The following is a 27,202-nucleotide window of genomic DNA, read 5'->3' on the forward strand; positions in this document are numbered from 1 at the left end:
TCATCAGCATTACGTTGGTTAAGAATCTGGTGGTGGCTTCCTGCAGTGAAATTCTGTGTAGCTGCAAAAATGAACAGGGTAGGCAAATCCCACAGACATGCATCGAGGGATAGAGGGCCGGGAAATGCAGATGTGGTCCAGACGTGGACAACATGGAGTGTGTGTACAACCTCACAGAGGAAGCAGGAGGAGGCAGGCCTGGGGGGCTTTGAGGAATGAGTGGGGGGACCTGGGCCAGGTGTTCATTCTGTTCTCATTGCTGTGTTTGTTTACTGAAGTTGCAAGCACTTTCCCACAGGTCCTTTATACTTCACAATTTCAAAGCATCTTTTCAGTGCATGCAGAGGGCTTTCTGGCTGGGTTTGGAAAGGTGGGGAGTTCAAGGGGGACACCGCAAGTGGGAGTTCTGCTGGTAGAAGGTTCTAGAAACACAAAGGGAAAGTGTTAATCCCTCAGTCATGTCCGACTCTTTGTGACCCCGTGGACTGTAGCCTGCCAGGCTCCACTGTCCGTTGAATTCTCCAGGGAAGAATACTGGAGTGAGTTGCCCATGTCCTTCTCCAGGGGATCTTCCTCACTCAGGGATCAAACCCGGGTCTCCTGCATTGCAGGCAGATGCCCTGGTCTGATCCACCAGGGAAGTCAAAGGGTCTGCTTCAAAGGAGCCATACCTTAAAAGCCCCAAGAAACTCTCATGAAAGGAAACTTGAAGCGAATCCCCGGAGGAGGGCGCAAAGGGAGCCCCTAATTTCCCGGTTCCGTAAATCCCTGCTCTCTCGTGTCAGGTCCCATCAAGCACGGTCTCCCTCGTCCGTCATTTCAGCGACTCTCAGGGAACGAGCAAAAGCAGCTTTATGGTCAGGTGAACCATAAACTCCTGGCAACCTCTCCCTTTCCTCTCCCTTCTTAGCAACCATTTAAAGGCGGTTTTTTGTGGGTAATACCAGCAGGGCTGGAATCTGGAAGAAGGTTTTTGTGTGCAGTCTTGCAGGAAAGCTGATAGCAATTCAATTAGAAAATGCAAATGAGGTCACATATTTCCCACGGGAGAGCTGCATCGCCCCCAAGGAATTGGAGCGATGTTCGGCCTCACAGTCGATACTGAGATCAAGTTCTCGCACCCTCGTCATCTGGCTGGCTGTGCAGCACTTGAAAGTGTCAATGGGACCTGTGGGTATACTTTGCAAAAGAGGAAACTGTTGTTTATGAAACTAATATTAGATTGTAGAGTGTGTCAGCATCTATGAAAGATAAACTCAGTCGCACGTTATCCCGTGCCCAGGCCCAGATGCCAAAGCGCCATCTTTCCCTGGGATTTCCACCTCCCCAAGTGTTGGGCTGAACTGTGCTCCCAGCGTTTCTGTGTGGAAGTCCTAGCCCACAGTTCCTCAGAATGGGACCAGGTTGTCAGACGTAGTTAGTTCCAGTGAGGTCCTCGGGGCAGAGGGGCCCTAATCCTACAGGACTGGTGAACTTATTAAAGAGGAAATTTGAACACAGACACAGTCCTTGGCGCTTCCCCTATGGTGCAGCAGTAAAGAATCTGCCTGCCAATGCAGGAGATGCAAGTTCGATCCTTGGGTCAGGAAGATCCCCTGGAGGAAGAAATGGAAACCCACTCCAGTATTCTTGCCTGCAGAATCCCATGGACAGAGAAGCCTGGCAGGATACAGCCCATAGGGTCGCAGAGTCAGACGCGACTGAGTGACTAAGCACAGCACGACAGCACAGTCCCGGGCAGAACCTGTGTGAAGATGAAGACAAGGATGGAGGTGACCTTTCTGCAAAACAAGGATACTGCCAACCACCAGGCTCCAGGAGAGGGGCCTGGGGCAAGCCTCTCACTCGGCCCTGCGGAGGGACTGCCCTTCCCACACCTGGTCTTGGCCTCTGGCCTCCAGAACCATGACATGAGTGTCTGCCGTGGAAGCCCCTGTCTGTGATGAGCCCAGGACAGTCAGTCACTGGGGATGTTGCCAGTGCCTTCCAGCTGAGGTGGAGACCCGACCCCAGGGGTGGAGACACACACCATCCGTGTAGCCTCCTGAAACTGGATGAGAGTTCAGAGCTTCCAGTCCTCTTCTCGCCGCTGCTCGGGTCTCCAGTCCCAGCGAGGACATCTTGCCAAGACCACAGGTGTTAAAGCCCCACCCCCACAGTCTGCCTCTATGAGTAAAAGGAGCACATCTGTATCACAGACACCCAGATCTGTGACAGGACACGGAATGGAGAGGACCTGGCTGAGAAGCAGTTTCTGAGACACACCCCGCCCCCGGCAATGAGGCCCCCAAGGAAAGGCTGGCCCCCGAGCAGCCCTTCATGAGCACCAGAGGACCAGCACCCATGCCTTAACCCCTACGCTGCCCACTTGGGAGTTTTAACCAAAGGGGGCCAGTGGAGCTGGAACAGTGCCACCTTGGGAAAGCGCGTGAAGGCCATCAGGTGGAGCCCTGGAAGCAGAGTGTGCACGCACCTTCAGAAAGTAGCAAGACGGTCCTTCTATGCTTTTCCAAAAGGTGGCCCCCACGTGACAAAAGCAGTGACTCCCAGTGTGGCCAATACGGGACAGTACGGCCGGCGAGTGAGCAGACTGCTGTCCACATGCCTGTTCTCCAGGGCCTGGCAGCCACGTTAATGTGTGATGGTGAGCTCGGTGCTTCAGGCACAGGCTTGACTGCCTGGGAGAACCGAGTGTCCATGTCACAGACCCACATAGACTGCCAGAAAGGAAATCCATGGTGACCACAGCCGACTGGCCCCGCCAACGATGGGTGATCAGTGTTAGACCTCAGTGGGTGCACAGTGCTCCCCAGAAATCCACAGCTGTTAACTCTGCAAGTGCAGAGGCAGGAGTGAGTTCTAACCCCTGGAAGCTGCAGGGGGAGCGCTCCCGGCTTCCCCGGGGTGAGCAGGAGTGACACGGTGGAGAAGGGCCAACTCGGACCACATTTCAGGCTGCTGACGCCCTTGAACGAGTGCCAGGGTCTTCATTTTGCAGAGGAGAGGTGCCCGGGGTCCAGGCCCAGGGAGAAATGACAATCATTGGTCACTTTCCCTGGCCTTTCTTGGGAGTAGGGGATGGCCCAGGGCTGGGCCGGTAGAAGGCAGAGGCTGCTGGTCTGTCCAGGGAGCCAGGAGTGTGACATCTGAGTCGAGACCGGAGATAGGAGAAGCAGGTAGAGATGGGAGCACCCTCAGGCCAGGGGAGCACCCTTAGGCAGAGCCCAGGTCAGGTGGCCCTTGGTGAGGAATTTGTGTCTATTCTAAGATGTGTCGGCGTTCCAGGGGGCCTGAGAGCAAGGGTGAGAGGGTGAGGCTTTTTCTGCAGCAACCTTGGCTTGGCCAGCACCATGCCCGGCCTGCTTCCTGCTGTGTCTCTGCTGCAAGAGAGGCAAGGAGTGGGCACTGGTCAGGGCTGGTTTACTAAGCGGGATGAAGGCCCCCAGGGGCTGGCCCGGCTGCCTCTCCCACCTCATGGGGACCATCGTGTCTCACCACTGTGCTCTGGCTGGCCACTGTCCATTCCCTGCTCCAGGAGGTCCCACCACCAGTACCCACCACCTGGATCCTAGCACCTCCCCCTCTCAGCTTCTCTTTTTCCTGAAAATACAAAAGCCTCAGAGGGCGGAAGCCATCCCCACCCAGCCAAGTCCACCACTCTGCCTCCTTGTTCCCATGAGGGAACACCCGTCACTTCTGCAGGACACGCCCCGGCATCCTTCATCACCTCTCCTGCAGCTGTGCAGGAGCCAAGCTGCAGGTACAAACAGGAAGAGACGAGACCCTCCCTCACCACCCACACAATGCTCATCCCGACCAAAGCCTTCCAGAATCATCCACTCTGACGAAACTGACCGTTTTTCTCACTAATTGACACCAATGTGAGTGATCCCAACCAGTTCCACCGCTTGCAACTCCAGGAAAAAGTCATACATTTTGGCTTAACTTGCTAATTTAATTTATCTTCTCTTACTGTAATTGTACTTCTTTCTGTAAACTAAAGAGTAATTTCATTTACGTTGTTGCTGGCAAAACATAATTGTCCTAATTCTCTAGAGCAAGTCCCCAAGCGGGGCGCTCGGAGAAGAAGCCTGGAGTTTGGGTTGTCACAGAGGGTGGGGGTGCTCCTGGCGTCGTGTGGACCCGAGCACCCTACAAGTACACAGGATGCCCCCCAGAGCACGCCCTGCTTCCCAGGTTGGCAGTGCAGAGAGCCTGGTTTAGAGCCAGGTGGGATCAGGGGGAACTTCTCAGGCCCTGGGAGACACGTTATCTTGTGTCTTCATTTTGCGGGGGACACGAGGCTGCAGAGGGCAAGGGGTGTGCTTTGAGCGTCTGTTAGGAGAAATGAGGTTTTCAAACTACTTGAGAACACAAAGCTTCCCTGAGGATGATGGTGATGGAAACAAGTTGCCTGAAGAACCAGGGCTCAGTGGTTCCCCAGGGATGCGCCCACCCCCACAGTCCCTGACCCTGACCCTTAGGAAACAGCAGCAGTGGTGTCAGAACCGCACAGCACGGCAACATCCACCCTCCGTGTCAGGGCTTCACCTTGTGAGTGAGGAGCAGGGAGGCCGAGTTCAGACCCTAGCCGCCGTCACAGCTGTATGAACCTGGCCAGTCCTCGGACCTCTGCCCAGGTATGAGTGACGACCGTGTCAGCCCATCCCTTCCTGGGTTGTTGTGGGTACAAGTAAACGAGGCCGGGGGTTGGGGAGTCCATCCCATCCCCCACTCCACCCCACCCCCGCATTCCCCGCACACCAGGCAGCGAGTACAGAAGTGTTAGCTTCAGACTTTCCTTCCAAATATGGATACACAAAGAAATAATCATGTTGTTTCGTGCAGGAGACCTTTCTTTGCATGACTTTTATGGGAATTCTCAAAACAGTCTCCCCTTCTTAGAAGAGATGGGAAGTAAGAAATACCATAGTTGCTTTGAGGGGAGGCGGGGCAAGGATCGGGCGCTGGTCTTCCCCATTGTGTTGTGGATGTAAAAAAAATTCCACTAAGTGCCTTTTCAGAACCAAACTCATGCAAATGTTTGTTTAGAATGGCTCCCATGCTCTATTTGTTAAAGAAGGGAGCTATCTTTCTGTTGTTTTATTTTGTGTTTGTTAAATACCATTTTATTCTGTCGGTCCTTAGCTGCCATGGAAACCAGCCAGAAGGCTGCAGACAGAACCCTAGTTAAATATTTTAAATATACATGCTTGCAGGCAAACAAAATGTACCATTTTTCAAATGTATATTGAAAGGGAAGTCGGAGGTAGAGGAATGAACTATCTTATAGATTTTGGTGCCTCTCTTTTTTTCTCATGAAATCTAATTATCCTCAGTGAAAATCAGTACTAGACCTGACATTTGGGGGAGTTGGGATGGGTAGGACGCTGTTTCCTTATTTGAAGCATGTTTAACCCAAAGCTGTAAGGAAGCAATGAAAACAGGAAGGCTGGTGAATCAGAGACCAAGGAGAGAGCCATAAATAACATTGATTCTTGAGGGTGAATCTCATGCACCTATGTTCCATCACACACAGTGTGAGTCCACACGCAGACAGAGCGTGTCATCCCCTCATGTCTCATTCTGAGCACAGACCCACAAATTCTGTAACTTGGGAGCACCAAGCCCTACATCGGTCATGTTTCTGCTGGGATGGGCCACCCCCTTCCCCAATATCAGGGCCACCGAGAGGGTCCGATGAGACTGCAAGCTATCGAGGTCACTCGACGTAGGAAGGTGCAGGAGCAAGCAGGGCTGGACGCTGGTTAAAGGAAAGGGAGATACCCAGAGATGGTAGTAGAGTGAGACTCACGGGCACAGGTTGACTTCTGTGATGAAAAAGAAGCACCTCCAGCCTAATTAGGGCTCCCAGGGCCTTCCACCTGAGGACTTCCTCTCCCCACATCTCCCAGGAAATTCAGTGCAGGTCTGGTCCCAGACCTCTGACCCTCAGCTGTGCATCCACCACCCAGAGAGGTGCTGGCACATGGCTCCCAGGCACATGGCCAGCCTAGAGACCAGAGAGCAGAGAAGACTAGCAGGTTAAAGAACAGGATTCCCTGTTGCCTGCATCATCCCTCCATTATCTGCTTATGCAAATTGTAGCCACAGGCTCCAGCCTCACAGAAGCCTTATCTCTCAGCATTAAGGGTCTGGGGTTGCACTGCCCATTAAGGTGGTGGAATGTGTGGGGCACCTTCCCCAGGAGGAGCTGCCCAGGGTGGTGAGAGCCCACTATCACCTCTGGGGGGAGGGAGCCCACTCTGCGCCCCTTGATTAAGAAGCTTCCTTGTGGACATCAGGGTTACCTGCCTGGTGGACAGGTCCCACAGGGAGCTAGCTTGAACATTTTCTAATAAATTTAGCCTTTGTTGAATCGGGTGGACTTGTGCTTATGCTATTCTCTCAAAAGTGGGGGGAGGGCTTCGCTAATAGCCCAGTGGTAAAGAATCCACCTACCAATGCAGAAGACACAGGTCCATGAAGATCCCACATGCCACGGAGCAACTAAGCCCATGTGCTGTAACTACTGAGCCTGTGCTCTAGAGCCAGGGAGCCACAACTACTGAGCCCATGTGCCCCAACTACTGAAGCTGGCATGCACCCTAGAGCCCATACTCCCCAAGAAGAGAAGTCACTGCAATGAGAAACTCGTGCACCGCAACTGGAGAGTACCCCCCCCCACCACCTGCCACATCTAGAGAAAAGCCCGCATAGCAACGAAAACCCAGCACAGCCAAAAATAAATAAATAACTTTTAGTGGGGGAAATTTATGGCACTGAGGCAGAGCAGCCTGGGACCCAACAACTTCGTGCAATGGCTGTGGGGGCATCAGGCTTCATCTGTGACCCCGTCCTTGAAGGGCGGGGTGACTGGGCGCTCTTAAGAAACACACCGTGGTCTGGGAGTTTTTAAGCCACCTCCAGATCCGCGTCGTCCCCTGAGGGCAGAGGCCTCTGGGGAGCCATCTTCTCTGGAGGACAGTGGAGCTCACTGCACTTTGCTGAAGGGCCAGGCACCCACATGTGATGACCAGGGCTTGTGTCCCGGGCCCTGCTCCCTGTCCACCTGCTCCAGTCACAGCCAAGGGCCCCAGGACCCAGACTGGCTCATGGTGGGACCCTCACCTTCACTCCCATCACTGGGAAAGGTGAATATTCTCCACTTACCCACTGCTAACCATCCTCAATCCAGAACGGCCAAGAGGAGTTTCTACATTGGAGACAGAGCCTGGGTTGTTTGTATTCCCTGCTCACTTCTGAGTGTTCTATGAGTCACCTATTTGCTTATACTTGGCTCGTCATAGTTCTGTGTTCCTACTAGTGAGTGATTGGATAACAGGAACATATAACCAATTATAAGTTTTTGCATATAGATCGGAGGAGAAGCGTATGACTATCGTCCTTCCCTGATACTTTCCTCTCTCTCATTTTTTTTCCTTTTTGGAAAAAAAGGAAGGAAAAAAGAAGCGATAATTTAAAACCTGCCCCAGGATAGTTTTACATTATTCATCTTTCACTTGTGAATGATGATGGGAGGGAAATGACCCAGCTTCTTCCTGGTGTCAGCAAGTCCCTGAAGACCTCACCGGGGAGTCGCTCTCAATTACGCTCATAATCAGACTCAGAGGACAACCTCGTTGAAAGGAGAGCAGAGCTGGGCAGACGAAGGGCTGCAGGAACTTAAGAAAATGAGACGGTGTGCCCAGTGAGGAGCTGGGGAGAAAGCCACCTCGGGGAGATGGGCACAAGGGTCACTGCTGGGCTCCAGGTTTGGGCTTAGTGCAGGGAGAGGGTAGAAAGTGATGATTTTGGTGGGGGGCATCGTGCAGCTTGTCTGTGGACTTGGGGCCATGGCCTTCCCTTGAGAAAGGAGGACAGTCCTTGTTGTCCTCCTTCATCCCTTTCTCTCCTGAGTTCATTGAAGTGTGTTCCTGAGTGTGAGGGTGCATCCCTTTATTCCTGGACAGAGGATGCTACACCTGAGATTGGTCCAGAAACCCTGCCAAGAGAAAAGCACTGAGCCCAGAGACAAGGTGAGCTGGAAGGATCTTAGACCCTGTCCTGGGCACCCCAGACCCCCAAGAGCCACAGGCAGAGCGGGATTCACACCTCTCCAGGGGGACCAGCCCAAGCAGCCACACAGGCACTGGATGTTTTCTTTACAGAGTGTGTGTCTATTGAGGATGCGACCCTGTAGTTCACCTGTATCGTTCGGGAGTGAGATCACCTAACCTCCCCAGATTGTGACCTGAGGCAGACACTCCCCACCTCTGGCCCATAGCCCAGCTGCCCCCAGAGCTCATCTGGCCCCTGGAGAGGGAAACAGAGGCCCAGGGGAAGTAAAAGACTCACTCAGGGCCCAGGCCTGGTGCAAGGACACCCGCCCACCCCACACCGGCCCTGGGGAAACTCCTCTGGGCAGCTCACCATTTCAGAGCCTCCTCAGCAGAAGAATCCAGTGCTGAGCCTGATCGATTAAGGCTCAGTGGGAGAGGCCATCTCAAAGGAGAGACGCTTTGTAAATAAGAGCCGTTTAAGGAGCAGGCAGACTCAGGGCTTCACAAAAGAGCGTCCAGTCTCTGCGTTGTCTATGCCTGGGAGCCATGGTCCCCACCCTCACCTGCCCTCTTGGGGAAAGGCCATACCTGCGGGCAGGACAGCCCTAGCCCCTCCAGATGTCCCTGTAGAAGCCCACCTGCCACCCCATCCTAGGTCAGGGCTCTAAGGGTCCCCAGAGCCAGCAGACTCCACCCAGACTCACAGGACAGAGGTGCAGGGGGTGATGTATAGAATTCAGGGGAACCGCGTCAGGATTCGAATGCCACCCCCTCCCCCCCTGTCCGCTGCACACCATCTCCGCAGCCGCCAACTCTGCAGGCAGGTGGGCTGGATCGACCGTCCAACCAGACCACCAGGAGATTTCCTCAGTGCTCGCTGTTCTGCAGACCTGCAGAGCAAGTGTGGCCGAATCCAAGGCCAGCCCAGCAGTCAGGAACCTCCCCCTACCAGTTATAAGGCCTCTGACTTAAGCTGAAGTGTCTGTAAGGAACCAGTGATATGGGCTTGGTCACCAGGTCAGGGCCGGGCTGTTGGTTCTGAGAAAGTTGTGACACCTTATATACAGAGAGAGAGACACACAGAGCACACACATATGTACACATGTACACATATACATACGTGTCCGTGTCCATACATGCATGTGCCTATATAGGCCTGGACATGAACACGCATATGTGTGGTTTTTAGTAACGGGAGCACAGAGGCCACATTCATGTCTCACCTGACATCCACCATCGTGGCTCAGAAGCACTGGTGACCTTGGCGCATGGGGAAATGCCTGTTATCCGCTCAGAGATGCTCTCCAGAGAGGCCACAGTGTAATTTCCCATCTGTGTGATTGTGCACCTGGGTTTGCAAGCCATGATCTGAGTGGCCCAAGGTTATTGCAGGTCCAGAAGCGAGCACTCGCCCGTGGGCAATGGCTCGTCCATGTTGGCATCGGCGTCCCTCCCCCAGAGGAGCGGGTGTGTCTTCCCGTCCCGGCGAAGCTAGCTCAGGTCTGGCATCGATCTTCTCCAGATTTTGTTATTACATTTGTCTCACAGCTTTAAAATAGTAGCAAATATGTGCAATTTATTTAAACAACACTAGGGAAATTAACGCCATGGAGGCGCAGCCTCAGCAAAGGAGGATGAGGCAGGTTTTTTAGAGGAGAATAGAACAGCTCGATGAAAACCTTTCAAATCCTGAGTCTGAGATTCAGAGGCTCACGTGAGCCTTAGCAGGTGCCCAGGTAGACCTATGTTCTTGGCACCGTGCACAGGGAGACGTGGGGGAGCCCAGATGTCCAGTCCTCACCTCCCAGAGGTTGTGCCTGTGGCTGGGACCCCGGCCCACAAACCCTCACCGTGGTGCGAGGTGAATCTGGCTGATTCCAGCTGCTGCCCTCATGCTAACAAGCTCAGAACAAACACTGTCATGCTCCCATCTCCTGAAGCAGTTGCTGGGACAGGTGACCCTCATTTCCTGAGGGGTGAGGTCTTGCGTCTGTGGAGAGTGACAGCCCCCTGGTCCCCTGGAGGGCTCTGTAAACACACCACAGGCATCACCCCAGAGGGCATGAGTCCGGGCTGGGATCTCACACTTTGCATTTCTAACCTGCAAGCTGACCTGCAGGGAACTCAGAGATAAACCAATGTCTTTGGGCCTCTTAGATGGGAATGTCCCTGTCTAACCAACCCACTGCATGCTGACATGAGGACTCCTAGAGGGGATGTGACCTCACGAAGAGACCCCAGAAGTGAGGGTGGCATGCAGCCAGATGCTCCAACCTTGAGGCCTGACCCCCGGCACTCAGATCCTGCCTCTGCCTAATGAGCTAAGAGGACTTCAGAAGCGACTTGGCCTCTCTGGGTCCCCTGGTAGAGAAGGGATGACCTTCCTGTGGCCTTGAAGGGAGGAAGGATGCAGGCAGAGACGGTGCAGAACGTTCAGTGCCCACGAAGTGCCCAGGGCACATGGAGAGCAGTCATCTGCATCCTGGCTGCCAGGGACTTCCCTAGTGGCTCAGACGATAAAGAACCTGCCTGCAATGCAGAAGACCTGGGTTTAATCCCTGGCTCAGGAAGATTCCCATGAGGAGGGCATAGCAACCCACTGCAGTATTCTTGCCTGGGAAATCCTATGGACAGAGAAGCCTGGTGGGTTACAATCCACCGCGTCAAAATGAGTCGGACACAACTGAACCACTAACGCTTTCACTTTCTGGCTGCCGGGGAAGGGGCAACGTGCAGGCTGTTCTGCACGTTGGACCAACCTGAAAGCTGTTCTGTGATGCTCATCAAGGAGCCTAGAGACAACCCCACCATCATCATGAGAGACGCAGGGTTGGTCACAAGGCTGGGAGGATGTCAGGCTTCCTGAGAAATCAAGGCCTCGGGATGCACACACCTAGCACAGATCCTTCTGATGAAGGCGGGACGCAACCTAGGGAACCTTTCGGTTTTTAACTGCCGCAGACTCTTAAGTACAGGAATTCAACACGGAAGACAGCTGGGCCCTGGTAGGGAAAGTCCCAGAGGGGGTCTCAGTGGAATACGGTTAGCCTAGATAGGTTTTTCTGCTGATGTAGCATTAGGTTTTGCCTACAAAGGTCTGTACAGTCAAAGCTATGGTTTTCCAGTAGTTGTGTATAGATGTGAGAGCTGGACAATAAAAAAGGCTGAACACCGAGAAATTAATGCCTTCGAGCTGTGGTGCTGGAAAAGACTCTTCAGAGTCCCTTGGACAGCAAGGAGATCAAATCAGTCAATCCTGAAGGAAATCAACCCTGAATATTCATTGGAAGGATTGATGCTGAAGCTTAAGTATGAATCCTTTGGCCACATGATGCGGAGAGCCAACTCATTGGAAAAGATCCTGATGCTGGGAAAGATTGAGGGCCCGAGGAGAAGGGGACAATAGAGGATGAGGGACTGGATGGACATGAGTTTGAGCAAACGCCAGGAGATGGTGAAGGGCAGGGAAGCCTGGTGTGCTGCAGTTCACCGGGTCGCAGAGAGACGGACACGACTGAGGCACTAAACAACAGAAAAATCAACATTAGGTTTGGGGAAGGATACAAGTTGTTGTTTTTTGTTGTTGTTGTTAAATCAGTTAGTTTTGTCTGTGTGTGTCTAACATTTCTATGCAACTTTTTTGCAAAAGGGAGTGAGGCAGGCTCTCTGTCCACAGCAGACAATACCAAGAGCAGTGGGTTCTCACTGGGTCCAGAGCTCAGCTGAGGGTGGAGGCGATGCCATGACTGGAGAAGGGCCATGTAGGGCCAGGTGCCTCCAGCCAGGCTTGGGCTATCCTGGTCTAAGGTCTGTCTCCGTACCATGAGTTCCCGTGTGCTCCTGGCTCTGAGGCTTGGAGTAAAAGGAACATCAACTGTGGAAAGTGCAGAGGCAGCCACTCGGGGCGCCGTGAAAGTGAGCCTGGAGGCCACACAGGTGCAGGCGCCACGGGTACACAGGAGTTCTTAGTTATAGAATTCCATGCACATTAGAACATCCCAAAATATAGAAAGGTCAAAGAAAGAAAGGAAAATAAAACTCACTGGTGACTAGAGAAGACCAGAGTTCACATTTCTGTGTGTTTCCTTCCAGCCTTTTCTCTACCCTTGAAAAAATCATGGGACTCATATCGCCTGTAACTTTGGCACCGTCTCTTCATTTACTATTATCGTATGGAATTTCTTCGTGTATTCAAAGAGTAACTTCTCATGACATGTAATATCCCAAAATATGAACGCAGTGCAATGCATTTAACTACTATTTACTACTATCCGAATTCCAGAATTTTTTCCTGATATTTTTACTCTTTTATATATACACACTATTATCATAAAGACAACTACAATGAACGTCTTTATTTGTAGGGTTTTGTCCACACAGTTTCACTGGGACAGGTTTTGGCTCTGGAGTTATGGGGTCAAGAGCAAGGATCTTTTCTGAGGCCCTTGAAAGTCACTGGCCAAATGCTGGTCCCAGCAGTGATGAGGTCCATGACTTCAGAACAGCCAACATCCAGACCCACTGGTTCCCATCAGGCATGGGCTCTTACCAGTCTAATTTCCATAGCAACTCTCTGAATTCAGTACTGTTATACCACCCCTACTTTTTAAAAGAAGCAGCTGAAGCTTAGAGAGATTGAGGGCCTTCCCTATGTCCACAAATCTTTGGACGAGGGTCTGTGTGACACCAAATCCCACACCCTCAATCATCAGCCCTGCTGACTCAGAGCATACACCTCAGTGCAGAGGGCTCACTTTATATACTCCATCACTGTGATGGGTGAGGAAGATACACCACTTTGGTTTGGTTTGATAACTGGAAGATGTGAACATTTTTCATGAGTTTATCAATCCTTTGTATTTATTTTGCTGTAATTATCTATTCGTGGTCTTTTTCCTGTTATAATAAAGTTCCATTTTTATTGATTTATAGGAACTCTTTATATAGTGAGGTTATTAACTCTGGTCATATTTGTTGTAAATTCATCCATAAATAAGGGTTTTAAATTAAAATATATGAGTACTTTCCTTTGTCATTTTTCCCCATTGTTTTCCTCTTTAAAAGCCCTGATCTACTTGTTAAATAGTCAGCTGTATTTTCTTTACCCCCACTCAATCTGTAGTCCATTTCTTTGTACAGACGAGAGGTTTGCTAGAATTGTTCCCCCTAGCATATACCCCTACACACACACTTTTCCCAACACCATTCTGTCTTTTCCTGGATCTAGATTCCAGGGGTTTCCCTGGTGGCTCAGATGGTAAAGAATCAGCCTGCAATACAGGAGACCAGAGTTCAATCCCCGGGTCAGAAAGATCCCCTGGAGAAGGAAATGGCAACCCACTCCAGTATTCTTGCCTGGAGACTCCTATGGACAGAGGAGCCTAACAACCTATAGTCCATGGGTTTGCAAAGAGTCTAACACGACTTAGTGATTAACACACACACACACACACACACACACACACACAGATTCTAAGTGATGCCTTTTCCTCTGCAAAACCTAACCAGGCTCCTCTGCCTCTTTTCTCCCTTTCTGCAGAAAGGAAAGAAGAACACAGTCCCGGACCCCGTCCAGCCTCCGAAAGACACGCTGCTGCCATGGCCACAGCGCCAGAGCTCCAACGGGCTGAGAAGGCAGAAACGGGACTGGGTCATCCCACCCATCAACGTGCCAGAGAACTCTCGCGGGCCCTTCCCGCAGCAGCTGGTGAGGGTGAGTGGAGAGCCTCCTGCCGAGGGGGCTGCTCTCAGCTTTAGTCTAGGCTTCTTCTCCCAGGATGTCAAGAATTGAGCCTGATAGGCATATTCCTGGAGCTTGGGATGGCTGTGCACTGGGTGTCTGAGAAGATCAAGATTTCGCCTTTTCAGTAACAAGATCAGTATTGCACAGAACAGAAAAAAATCAGAAGGGTGGTCGCATCCTCCAGGGTGGACAGGCCTGCTCGCTTTGGGTCCTCTCTCTCCGGTCACTGTCAAGTGACAACTCTGGTGCTTGGGAGGAGATGGGACAGGAACTTGGGTCGTGGCCCTTGACCTCTGACATCTTCCTTTGATCTGTTTGTTCACACTTCTTCCCCATTATGACTAAGATGCTAAATGGAGAATGATGGCTTCTCTGTGCTAACAGTGACCTTGGTGAAGTCAGAGAGCCTGAGAATGAGCCTGGGGCGCCAGGGGGCAGTTCTGTGTCTTTTCCCTCGGTGTCATCTGCTCCTGACAGCCACCATGAGGTTGCTTTTCCTGAAGGAGGGAAAGACTCATTTCACAAATTCATGTTTCAATAATCAAGGCCATCAACTAGCATTTTCTTCTTCCCTTTGAATGAAAATTGCAACCCAATATAAGCAATAATTTGATAAAATGGTAGTGAGAATTCCAGTAGATAATGCCATCCATGGAGAGTGCCTTGCCCCACTCTGTTATTAAGGTGTTATCTTCATTTCTTGGCCTGATTTGTCTGTTTTGTTTCCTATTCTGTTTGATGCAAAAAGGGAGGGTGGTATTTAATATGCAGAGATGAAGCTGCAAACTTTGCAGGGACCCCAGGTCAGACACCCCACCACACACACATCACAGCCACAGTGACATGTCATGAACATCATCCTGCCTTCTCCACACGTGATGCTGTGACTTAAGAAATATATAGTTTGGTGTTCATCCCCGTTATTCACCAGAACCCCTAAAGCCTATGCAGTTTCCTAAAAGATAAGAGTGAAAAAGATGTCTGCAGACATTCATAGCAAACCCTGTCTAGCACAGCTGAGTTTATGCACAAGGGGACTTTTGGAAAGCAGGGGACCCTTGTCAGCAGGGGAACCAACCCTGAGACCAGAGGGCTGGTACTGTACTTCTGCCACCCCTACCTCCAGGATGGAAAGGGGGCTGGAGGTTGAACCAGTGGCCATGATTTAATCAATCATGCTGATGTGATGAAGCAAGCCTCCATAAAAACCAAAAAGGACGGGGTTCAGAGAGCCTCGGGGGGTGAGCACATGGAGATCTGGGGTGCCCCTTCCCCGCCTCACCCCACACCCCTCTTCCATCTGATTGTTCCCAAGTCACAGCCTTTACAATAAACTGACAAGCCAGTGAGTGCACATTTCTGAATTCTGTGAGCTGCTCTAGCACGTTAATCCAACTCGAACCTGAAGAGGAATTGTTGGAATCTCAGATTTACAGCCAGCCAGTTAGAAGCACTGCTGGAATATTCTGCTGCCCTGGTTCCCAGTCTCCCAGGTTAATGCTATTATCACCTGACACATGGAAATTCCCTCCTCTGTCTCACAGGCTGCACATAGGCTTGTGAAAGGCTCTTCCATGGGCAGAGCCTTATCCTGCGAGGGTCCCCAGGATCTACTGGGTCCGTTGGTCCTGCCGTGTCTGTCCTCTGCTGGACGATGGAGGAAAACACACTGGTGTGCTTTCCTCCTGACCCCCTCCAGGGTCCCAGGGACAGAGAAGTTGTGGCTGGTGATGGCAGGGGGAGGGCTGGCTTCCCCTCACTGGCAGGGGCTCACCACCCCACCAGCCCACGGGCATGTTGATGGGGATATGTCTTCTCACAAGCCACAGTGATGTCTACATGTTCCAATGGGGGAAAACACGCCCCCTCCCAAGTTAACACAAAGCTTGCGCATTGGGCAGGCAAGCAGCAGCAGGCAGAGGCTCTCAGGTCCTTGTAGATGTAAGCTCCAATGACTGGCCTTGCTGGTGAGCAGGCGAGGTGTCCGGCGTCAGGTGAGCAGAGCTGCACATTCCACATGCCGGAAGCCAGCAGTCACAATTCAGAGTCACTGCGGGGCAAGCTCTCCTGTTTTCTAGTCTGAAGCGTTGCTGTGGTTTGGAGAGTGTGTCCTCTGCTCCTCAGACGTCCAATGTGTCTGCAGCCCTTGGAGGGAGGCTACCTCCAAGTCGATCTCTGCTCTGACACAGACTGCAGGAAGAGAGGGTGGCTTAGGGTGGGCTGATGCTATGACAAGCTTTCCCACAATTTCAGAAATATAACTCAATACATGCTTATTTCTTGCTCCTGGAACGGTCACTTGAGGATGGTCACTCAGGGCTCCAGAGCGAGGGGCACAGGATGGTTGGGCCTGGACATGGCAAACACCAATTGGGCCAGAATCCCATTGGCCAAATTGCAGCGGAACGAGGGTACACAGCCCAGCTCTGCCCCAGGAGGAGGGCTATGTGTGGGGAAGCACTGGGCGCTGACCCAGCAGGTTTCCCTGAGATGACAATGGTGCATGTCCTTTCCTCTCTAAGGGTCCCTCTGCTCCAAGGAGAGGGTGGCGGAGGTGAGCAATCGAACCTGACTTACTGCCCTTCTCTGAGCTTGTCTGTCTTTACCCTGCTGTCCTGCTGTTTGTCCTCCATACTTAGTATGCTCCGACATCATGCTCATTATTTACTCATCTAAGGACAGGCCTCCTGAAGGCCAGGCCTGCCTGCATCTCTAGTGCTGTGAACAGTAGACACTGCCTGTGTTGAATGAATGTGTGAGTGAGCAATTGGAGCCACGCCAGTGGTGAACACTGTCCTGGGTGCCCATGGTGGTCGAGACACAGGGCATCTGGGGGATCTTGGCACTGTTGTCCTGGCTCCTCCGGGGTCAGACTGCTTCCACCAGAGTCAGGCATCCAAGTTGAGCTGATCCTTTTGGGGAGATGAATCTTCAGCAGATGGAAAATAGAGTCTCCATTATGGTTTCTGTACAGTATTTGTGTTTTCCCAATGGATTCCAAAAGGCTTTCCTGGTGGCTCAGATGGTAAAGAATCCACCTGCAATGCAGGAGACTCAGGTTCAATCTCTGGATCAGGAAGATCCCCTCTAGAAAGAAATGGCAATCCACTCCAGTATTCTTGCCTAGGAAATCCCATGGACAGAGGAGTCTGGCAGGCTACAGTCCATGGGGTCTCAAAGACTCAGACACGACTGAGTGACTAACACACACACAATGGATTTCAAGTCATTATGTGAGAACTCAGCCCAGAAACTCATGCATACAAATGCACACACACACAGGTGTGCATACACCCGTTCCCACTTCACACGCAGACCCACACTCTCACGTGCTCACTGTCTGCCTCTTCCTGCCCTCTCTCCCTCTCTCCTCCCCCCTTTCCTCCTTAAACTCTTAAGTAGCACAGACAAGGGTTTGGGGTTCTTTTCTGACACATTTCTGTCTACAGGAAATCGATGAGTTTCCTGTCAGTGTTTTTTCTGGGGGGGAGAGGTGCTCCTGAAAGAAGCCCCCAATCACAGTGAGCGTGAATACAGCTTGATGGGAGCGGGAAGCCGGGTGCGGACCATGGAGGTGCAGCTGGGATCAGCTGCAATTCTGTGCTCATTAAGGCATTTCATTCTGATAAAATATGTTAAATGAAAAAGTGGGAGGGAGAGGAGCAGGCAGAATGTTCTAATGTTCTTCCCAAAAAACCTCCGTTAATTACAGGCTTTTTCCTTGGAAAGGATATCATGTTTCTTCACAAGCCTTCCTTCTGCTGGGCGGGGAGAAGAGATAATAGGTAGGCAGAGGGGAGTCCTGGGCCAGGAGAGGGTTGCTGTGGCTGGAGGGCTTGCCGGGAGCTGTGATGGCCGTGGCGAGGGGTGGAACAACTCAGGGGCTGTGCCCACCCAAATTAAATCACGAGCTAAATTAAGTGGTGAGTGAGGAGATGCAGCCACTTCATGGAGATCCCACTCGGAAGATCCAGGCTGTGCTTCCTCTCAGAAGGAAGGAGGAAGCAGTTCACAGCCATTAAGCCAACCCCCTAGGAAGCTGCACAGAGGCTCTTCATTATCCAGGATCATGGAAAATGCAGGAGGGGGCCCCCTGGCAAAGGGTAACAGGCGACCTTCCTGCTCCTGAATTCCAGCTCTGTCTGGGCTCCGGATGGAACGGTTTGGGGCCACCTATGGGTGCCAGGCACTGTGCAGGCTAGAGAGTCAGAAAAGAGAAAATACACAGCCCTTTTGTGGCCTCAAGAAGCAGCAGGCATCCATTTCCCATTTGTCATCCGGAGTTTGGTCCCTTTACTACCTCGGTTAGGACGCCTTCACATGTAGATTAGAGGAGGGTTTTGAAAAGACACTCACTTTTCTAGCGTGTATGTTAGGTTTGACTTCTGGCAAGATTCAGAATGAGGGTAAAATCAAACTTTTAGAAAGAGGACACATTCTTAGCTGAGTCTAATAAAAATTCAGAACTGGTTAACTTGAGAGGTTGTCCAGGGCAACCGTAGGAGTCGGCTCAAGATGACGAGGAGGCAGGCAATGCTCTTGGGAGACAAGTTCTTTAATTTTGGAAGTTGGCATTTTAATAGACAACGAGTCATCCAAACCCATCCTCAGAGCCCTTGCCTGAGAGCCGGCCTGGAGAGGAAGCTCTGAATAGAAGGCTCCAGAAGGAAGTCCTTACGTAATTGCTCTGTGTGGAAGATGGCCACGTGGAAAAGATGAGCCAGAGACTCACCTAGAGTAGGGAGAGCAAGAACTGGGCTGCAGGTGGCTTGGGAAATGTCATAAAAACCAGCCCCTTGACATCAGATAACCCAAATGAGCTTCAACCAACTGAAGTCAAAGGTTTTCTCACATGTTCTTGACAGTTCAGTTCCCATTTTGTGCATGTGGACCACACAGCCTCAGGTCCACCCACAAATGTTTACAGACCTTTGTATAAACAGAGGATGACCTGGGATTGGGGAACAAGGGCTCAGGAGCCAGTTGTGGGATGAAAAGTGCCCTGGTCTTGGGTCTGCATCATGAGATGTGTGACAGGGAAATGGAAGATAACCCCAGATCTGCCCAGGATAGACTCTCCATAAATGTTCATCAGATGTATGAATACATGTGTTATCCTATACATGTATGCATTCTGTGTTATCCTACAAAACATTTGCTGGGTGGTCTAGCAATGTAATTGTCACTGAGCCTACCTCAGAACCTGGTACTCTGAAGGCATCCATCCATTCATGAATGATGGATGTGGTATTATGCACCTTCTTGTGGAAGCCAGGTTAGCTCTCAAAGCACAGTGTGCATGTCTTGTCCCCCTCCCATCATTTCCCTGTTGTCACCAGGAGAAAACCTAACCCCCAAGCACATCCTATGGGACCCCATGATCTGACTGTGCCCAAACTCCCACCATGCTGGGCCACGCGCAGCTTCCATTTCTGATCACATCCTTCGTTTCCTGGAGTCCTGTGTTTTCCCTGTGTTTTAGCCACCCCAACCTGCCTACTTCCTCTGTTCTCTGAGAATGCTCCACATCTCAGGACTAACACAGGCCCTCCCCCATTGTCTGCGTATGTGGCAGAGTTTTTGACACTGTTTTTTTTTCGGTAATTATCAGTCTGTCTCCCCAGTAAACACAGAGGTCCTTGAGAGATAGTTCACCTGTCAAACACAACAATGGGGACAGAACAGATGTCATTAAGTTTTACTGAGTGAATGAATGATTCAACTATTGTGCACAGATCTAGTAGTCCGCTTTTCATGATCATTATGGAGATTGTTGGGTTAGATAAACAATACTTGGAAATAATGAAACTGGAAGTTCTGTTTCTGGAGTGCAGGAGTAGTGTATATCAGATGAATACTCCTCAAATAACAGTTGTAAACTTTGGGGAAATGTTTTTGCTAAAAACTATTTGAAGTTGCTTGAGAATGATCAATAGTAGGCAGAAACTGCTGGGGACTCCACCCTTGAAAAGAAAACAGAACTGAGTGTGACCTGTGTTTGTGTGTCTTTAAGAGCACCCCCAATCTGTCCTTGCATCAAAATGTAGCTAGAGCTCACCCAGAAAACCAGTCTTTCTGGCCAGAGGAGTTGGAAGATGGGATTTAGAACTGACAAAGCAGCTGGAATGTGAGGGGATAAATCCTGTAAAATATGTAGCCAGAGGTGGAGACTCCCAGAAATACTCATAAATTCTGTCCAGTTCCTCAGCTGCCCCTTGAAATGTACATGCACACAGAAGATTCCAGAGAATCCAGAGAAAAGCAACAGCTAGATGATTGAAAGAATCAAGAAGAGACTCACCAGGCAAGGTAAACAGATTTAAATTTCAGTCCAGCCAAGTCAACACCCTTTAGAAAAAGACAGCAGAGCCAGCTTCTCTACAGTGTATCATCTACAATGATTACAATGACCAGAATACAAACAAAAAGTACTAGACATGCCAATAAAGGAAAACGTGACCGAAAATTAGGCAAAAACTGCTCATAGAATCTAACCCAGATATTGGAATTAGCAACAAGGCCTTTAAAATATCTCTCACAAATATACTTCAAGGACTTAAAGGAAAATATGGTCAGAATGAATGAACACATTGAGAATAACAACAGAAAAATGGAAACTCCAAAACTACAACCAAATGGAAATGGTAAAACTGGAGAGCGTGGTGTCTCTAATGAAAAACTTACTGGATGGGCTTACAAAGTAGATTGTAGAGGGCAGAAGAAAGGTCAGTGCATCAATCAGTAAAAATTATTCAACCTGAAGAATGGCAGGAGAGAGAGGATTGAAATGCACAGAGTTTTGATAGGATAAGATCAAGTGGCCTAATGTGTGTAATTGGAATCCCAAAGAAAGAGGAGAGAGGTGATAAGATAAGAAAAATGCCTGAAATTTCCCCAAATGTGGTAGAGAGACAAACTTACAGATCTGATAAGTTCAGTGAATCTTGAGTAGGATAAAAACAAACAAAGCCATACCTTAATTATTGTCAAACTGCTGAAATTCTAAAACTAGAGAGAAAAATTGTTGAAAAAGAGGAAGAATGAAGCACAACAAGGACCACAATGAGAGCAAGGGCTGGATTCTCTGTAGGAGTGATGGAGGTCTCTGGGCAATGATGTTTTCAAATTGCTCAATGAAAATAAACTGTCAACCAAGAATCCTATATCCAGAAAAAACATATCGCTCAAAATTAAAGGTTAAATAAAGGCCTTTCTGATAAACAAACTTAAGGAACTCCTTACCAGCGAGCCCACATTAAGCAGTAAATGATGTCCTTTAGGCTGAAAAGAAATGACACCTGTTGGAAATTGAGATCTACAGGAAGATATGGAGAACACAGGAAAAAATAAATGTGTGGGTTGACATAAAAGACTATTTTTCCTCTTACTTAAACAGGCAGCTGACTATTTAAAGCAAACATATAGCAGTATATTGTGGGTTTATAATTTCTATAGTTATAACAAATATGACAACAACAGGACCTGCTAGAAAGACAACTAATGTGGCCCGAGCTCTAGACTCAGCCTTGCTTGTCAGGGTGATTGTCTGACGCACACAGCAGTGTAACTGGAACTTGCCCCTGTGGCTATGCAACTTCTACAGGTGCACAAGACCCACCTCCGAGTGCACAGGACCCTCTGCCAGGTGGATGTTGCCCTCCGAAAGCTCAGTGTACCTCCCTTTCAAGGAGTCACCTGGGAGCAGGTTCTGGGCAGAGGTGGCTGCTTTCTAAGAGGCAGAGCCTTCAGATGCTCCAATTCCTAACCTCTGTAGTGGGTCTCTCTGGCCTATTCATCAAAGCCAGAAATGCGTACGGGTGAGTGAAGAGGAAGTAGATTTTCTCAGCCTCTGGGAAGAAACAGAGCAGGGTTGCTCCGGGATTTTGCTCGTGTCTGAATTTCCTTTGCAAGTAGATCTGAAGAGATTGCAGAAGTGTCACCTCTGCCTCCACCACATTTTCCACTGTTTCAAGGGTCGCTGAAATGGAAGGAGCTGGAGCAGAAGGAGCTGGAATTAAAGGAGTTGAAATGATTGAAGAAGAGAATCCACTGGGCATCTGCTTGTCCACACCAGGAGACGCACCTCCACCCTCCACGAGAACGTGTTCAAGTATTGGGAGTAACAGTTTCAGAGAAATAGCAGGACTCCTTTCCTGGTGAGGCGGGGCAGCAAGAGTGCCCAGCACCTGCAATGCGGGGTCCATCGTCTGCCCAGCCCTGGTGGGGAGGGTCAGCACTGTCAGCCCCCAAGTCAGTTCTGAAAGCACAGCCCCCACCAAGCGTGCCTTCGGGGCTCTTTTGAGGCAGCCTCCAGGCCTCCCTGTAATTACTTGAGGGGAGCATGCATTACCCTCACAAAAGCCAGAGGGACCTGAAGAAAGCGTCGTTGAATGCCTCTGCACCGTGGGTTCTGTGATTTAATCAATCGTGCAGAAGACACGTGCAAGTCCCTTTGTGTTTACGGCTCCCTCATCTGAGTAGAGAATGATCCCTTTCTTGAATTGCTTTAATGGCTATATTTATGCAGCTGAAAGTTCCTTAAGAAATGAAAGTAAAATCAAATTTCTGTAAATGCTCAGATAATTTATTGGAGAATATTCAATTAGAATATATTAATATTTTAGGTTTCCACCATTAATTTAATATTCAGAAATGTAATTTAGTCGTAGAATCTCTGGATCACCCTGGGTGGATGGGGTTTAGGACGTGGACTCTGAGCACCTGCTGAGAATGGTCAGCTCCCAGGGCCTTCCTCTCCCCGACCGTTTCCCACAAGCCAGGGTTCTGCCGCAGCCCCCAGGCCTCGTGTCCACAGACCAGATGTCCACAAGTATGGACACGACCTACATGTATGGTTAGGGCTCACTGTGGACACCAAGGAAGAGCACAGGCGGGGCTCATCAGAGCTCAGAAGACTCCAGAACTTGGGGAGCAGTGGCCAGTAATTGAGGGAAGAGGTGGCTATGTGGGTGAAGCCTGCTTCTCCCCACACACACACTCTCCCCCCACCAATCCTTGTGGGCAGGACTAGTTAATTGTTCTTTTACTCCTAAGTCACCTCCAGGACTATGTGGACATTACCAGGGAAACTGACTTCTGACCCTCATTCCTACACTGATGAGTGGGGTCAGGGGGGCTGCTGCAGGGTGGGTGGCCTGCAGATAAGCTTGAGCATGTAGAGACTTGAGGGTACCTCGGGGAAGGGCTGTCAGCCGTCCTTTCCTGGAATGGGTGCCCTTCATTCTGCGGTGTGGCCTCCTTTTTTGTATGAAATGATGACAGGTCACAGTGAAGGTTAAGCCTGGACATGTACACTGAGCATCCCCTCTGCTGTTCCGGGCACAGAGGACACTCAAAGACACGATGAGGAAGAGCCCAGTCACCCAGAGTCTACTGTTCAGGGAGAGGGAGAAGCAAACTTCATACATGATTATGTATTGGGACCCAGGAGATGTGGGGTGCGAGGGTGTTCCCATCAAACAAGGCAGCCCAGAGAGCCTTCCCTGGTATGAGCGCGAATACAGGGGCAGATGAACCAGGGTGATACCAAGGGGAAGAGCATTCTAGACAGAGGGAACATCAAGTATAAAAGCTCAGTCTTGAAGGAAGAGCCAGGAGGTCAGAGTGGCTGTATGGGGATGGGCAGAGAGAGGGTGAGGGTGATGAGGCAGGGAGTGCCAGGGCCAGGTCACAAGGGGCTTGCCCATCAGGATGACCCAATACGGTGCTAATGATCCCCGGGGAATAAGGGGCTCCCTTTAGTCACTCTGTCCATCCGTGGCCAGGGGGCCCTGGAGCTTCTGACCCTCAGTGTGCACGTGATGGGAGCAGCAGTTGCAGGGCGACCAGCAGAAGGACACATGACCCCGGGGTGGTCACGGACGGGGGTCCCTGCAGGCACTGAGGAGGGAGGACGCACCGTGCAGTCTTTGTTTTCTGAGATGCCTCCAAGCTCAGGAGGGAGCAGATGGCAGAGGACACCACTGCTGATGTCCAGGGGTCGTCCAGGTGTCCCCTGGAGCCTAGGGGGAGAAGCCCACAGGCCCCTGCCATCCTGGGACGACAACAAGAAACCCCCAGAGTTACCACCGTCCTGCCGGAGACACAGGTTTGTTTCTGATACTTAGTGTCTCCTGTTAATCACTTCCAAACCACAGACACTTTATTTTGAAGACTCTTTTCCTCCAAATTGTACAGAATCAGGTCGGGGGCTCGGCGGGGGTGGGGAGCGGTGCAATCTGTGTCCACAAGGCTCCCAGCTGAGGATCTGACTTCCCCTCCCTGGAACAAGAGCACAGAGATGCCAGCTCACAAGCAAAGCCAGTCAGAACAGAGAGTGTCTGGGGAGGGAGCTCAGGCCGCCTCTAACCTACAGAAGACAGTGGCAGACGGTGCTGCGGTTTCAGCCGCCCCCGTGATGCTGGAGCAGTCAAGCCTACATCTCCAAAGTTATTCTTAAAAATGACACCCCAGAGACAGGCTGTGTTGACGGCTGGACTTGCAGCCAGACTGCTCTGAGCTTTGTTTACTTCTGGCTACAGTCCCGTCCAAGAGCGGCTGGGTCTCAGGCCACCACGGCCCTCAGCACAGGGCCCTCTCCATCTCGACTATCAGGAACAGCCTCAGCACTGGCCCTCACTTAATCAAACCCAAGTCCAAAGAGGCATTTGCACCTACACTTAGGTGTTCAGCCTCCCAGTCTGCTTGGCCATTGAGTTACCAGCTTGATTTGGGCTTTGGGGCTTCTTGAGCTGTAAAGGCTTATTAAGTCAAGAAGCTGATTTCATTTCCCAAAGAAGGAGGCGTTAAGAACAAGAAAAGCCACGGAGCCTCAGTGTCTGTTTGTTAAAAGCAAACCCAAGCAGACAACTGAGCAGCGTCTCATAGAGGCCTGGGCCCTCCTAAGCCCCCCAGGTTGTAGAGGTGCCCCCCGGGACAAGGTGCCAGCAGCCTGACCCACACCTTCGCGCCCCTCCTCTATCCCTGAGCAGTGCATCATGAGGACGAAGTGGGTTACCTCAGTCGTGGCTTCAGGAACGGTCTACGTATGTGAAACACATTAAGGGAGCGGGCACGGCTGGTGTGTCCCATGTGCTGGCAGAAACCTGCTCTCCATGCTCTGCTGGGTTCTGAGGCCACCTCTGTCCCCCGCACATCATCCCCGCAGCCCAGGGAGCTGCATGCAGGTCGGAGCTGGTCAGGGCTCAGAAGCACGTTTTCAACTTACCTGTTGCCTCTAGGAAGCGGAACCAACAGAGAAGAGAGAGAAGAGGCTTGTTCCCCGTGGCCAAACAGGGAGGTCCCAAGCCTGGGCACTTTGTCTCCGGAAATCAGCACCCAAATCAACACTTAGGCTTCCTACTAAGAAGAATAGAATCCTTGGGACTTCCCAGGCGGTGCAGTGGTTAAGAATCTGCCTTGCAATGCAGGTGACATGGGTTCAGTCACTGGTCGGGAACTAAGATCCCACATGCTGGGGAGCAACCAAACCTGCTCACCACAACTAGAAAGTCCATGAGCCACAATGAAAGATCCGCGTAAGGCATCGAAGATCCGCGTGCCATAGCTAAGACCCGACGCAGCCAAACACATAAACAAAAAGAAGAGAGTCCAAAAGTAAACCAGGCTGCAAAGTTACCCTGTAGATTTGGACAGGGCTGGTGGGAAAGCATGTCAGGGTGACTAGTATGTCCGTAACCTATCAGGCCAGTGACTGTCCATCTGTACACCTATTCCTCCATCCCTCTGTACATTTATCTGTCCACCTCTCTCTCCATCCATCCATGTCCCTATCTGTCTGCCCATGCGTCCATCCATTCGTCCATCCATACACTCGTTTGTCTGTCCATCCATCCATCTCTCCCTCGCCCACCTACCCGCTTGTCTACCTAGTGTCTGCCCGTCCATGCTGGCCATCCAGGACTCTCAGCGCCCTGCACACTGTAAGGCAGAATCTGCCATGACCACAGCAACACACACTCCATCTACTTTTTCAAAACTTAGAAGGCCTGCAAAGTAGAGGATAAACTGAAGAAGTCAAAAACCCCACATGGTTAGTTGGCATCATTAAAATCCTTTCAGCATTTGAAGGCTCCCCCTTGAGGACAAAGGTAATACATTTTTTTATAGTGGTGGGAAATCCTCCCCCAGGTTTGGGGGAGAGCCATCCATTTGGCTTAACTATGAACATGACAGAACTACTGAACTCGATGATGACGCCGATCCCTGAGCAAGACTTTAGGACCGGAGAAAACATCTTGATTGCTTTCTCAGATCATCAACAGCCAAAAAATGTGGCTTATGTGAAAGAAGTGTGTTTGTTCCTCCAGCTTCCTCCTTAGAGGGAATTTCAGGTTTTTTAGGGAGAAGTCCAGTTTAGGCTGGAAGCAAATAGTGACCTGGTCAGTCAATTCAAAGACATCTGTCCAGCACTGACTCTGAGGTCAGCACTGAGCCCCATAGTCATGGTCCCATCCCGTCCTGGAGAGCTGACGTGCTGCTGGTGGAGACAGACAAGAGAAGAGAGAGGTTCAGAACGTGGAAGGAACCATGATAAAATCGAACACAGGGATGAGATGGGCAGGGACGGGCCAGTTGGCTACAGAACTGGTGCATCAGATGGGGTGTGTCACCCAAGGCCCTTGAGCTCCTACAGGGCTAGAAGCCAGCTGTGCGAGGATCAGGCAGAGAGAACAGCAAGTGCAAAGGCCCTGGAGCCGGAATGAGCTTGGTACACAGAGGGATGGAGGTCTGTGCAGTAAGAATGTGGCCAGCACCGGGAGGAGGTAGGAAGGCTGACCAGGAAGGAGAGCAGGAACTAGGTCCCTCAGGGCCTCCGGCCCGGTGGCAGGTCTAGGTGATGCCTCCCCGCCACCGCCCCCCTGCAGGAACGCTGTCTGATTTGTCCTCTGTGATATGCCTTCAGCTGCAGGCTGCATGTGAGAGATGGAACATTAAGGATGGGAGCTGCTCCTGAGCTCCAGGATGGGGGAATTCAGCCCAAGGGATGGTGACATGGGCCTGGCAGGACAGGAGGGGAGACAGAGGAAGAGTGGGACCGTGCAGCCTCCTGACTGGCTGGTGTGAATGGTGACTGCCCATGGGATGCCCCTAACCCTGCCCCAAGGTGGGGGGACACACTGCCACAGGGCACCCTCCCTCCTGGCTGCACGGGAGGTGGGGCCCCAGCCCAGGGCCAAGGGGGGCGTGCTTTGCTCTGCAGCCTGGTATCTGGGGGCCAGAAGGCCAGTCAGTGAGGAAGCCACATGTGTCCCTCCCCTCCATCTAGCATTGAAGGGACACTAATGTCACCACCAATTAGAAAGAGTTCACACCATCCTTTCTTCTTGTGAACCATGGCAAAGCCCAGGGCAAGAAATGACCACGAAAGAGCCTA

The 27,202-nt window shown here is 51.0% G+C and overlaps 1 protein-coding gene across 2 annotated transcripts in view; it reads left to right on the forward strand.

Annotated features, from left to right (window-relative positions):
- CDH4 (cadherin 4) overlaps window positions 1–27,202 on the forward strand; it is a 478,624-nt gene that overhangs the window by 356,224 nt on the left and 95,198 nt on the right. The window contains exon 4 of one of the 2 annotated variants that reach the window (XM_027559062.1): window positions 13,603–13,770. In XM_027559062.1, the coding sequence (XP_027414863.1) occupies window positions 13,603–13,770 (168 nt within the window). Of the gene's footprint in view, window positions 1–13,602; window positions 13,777–27,202 lie in introns of both variants that reach the window. The other variant, XM_027559061.1, reaches the window with a different exon arrangement.

This window comes from Bos indicus x Bos taurus, chromosome 13, assembly GCF_003369695.1.
Source record: "Bos indicus x Bos taurus breed Angus x Brahman F1 hybrid chromosome 13, Bos_hybrid_MaternalHap_v2.0, whole genome shotgun sequence".
Lineage (NCBI taxonomy): Eukaryota > Metazoa > Chordata > Mammalia > Artiodactyla > Bovidae > Bos > Bos indicus x Bos taurus.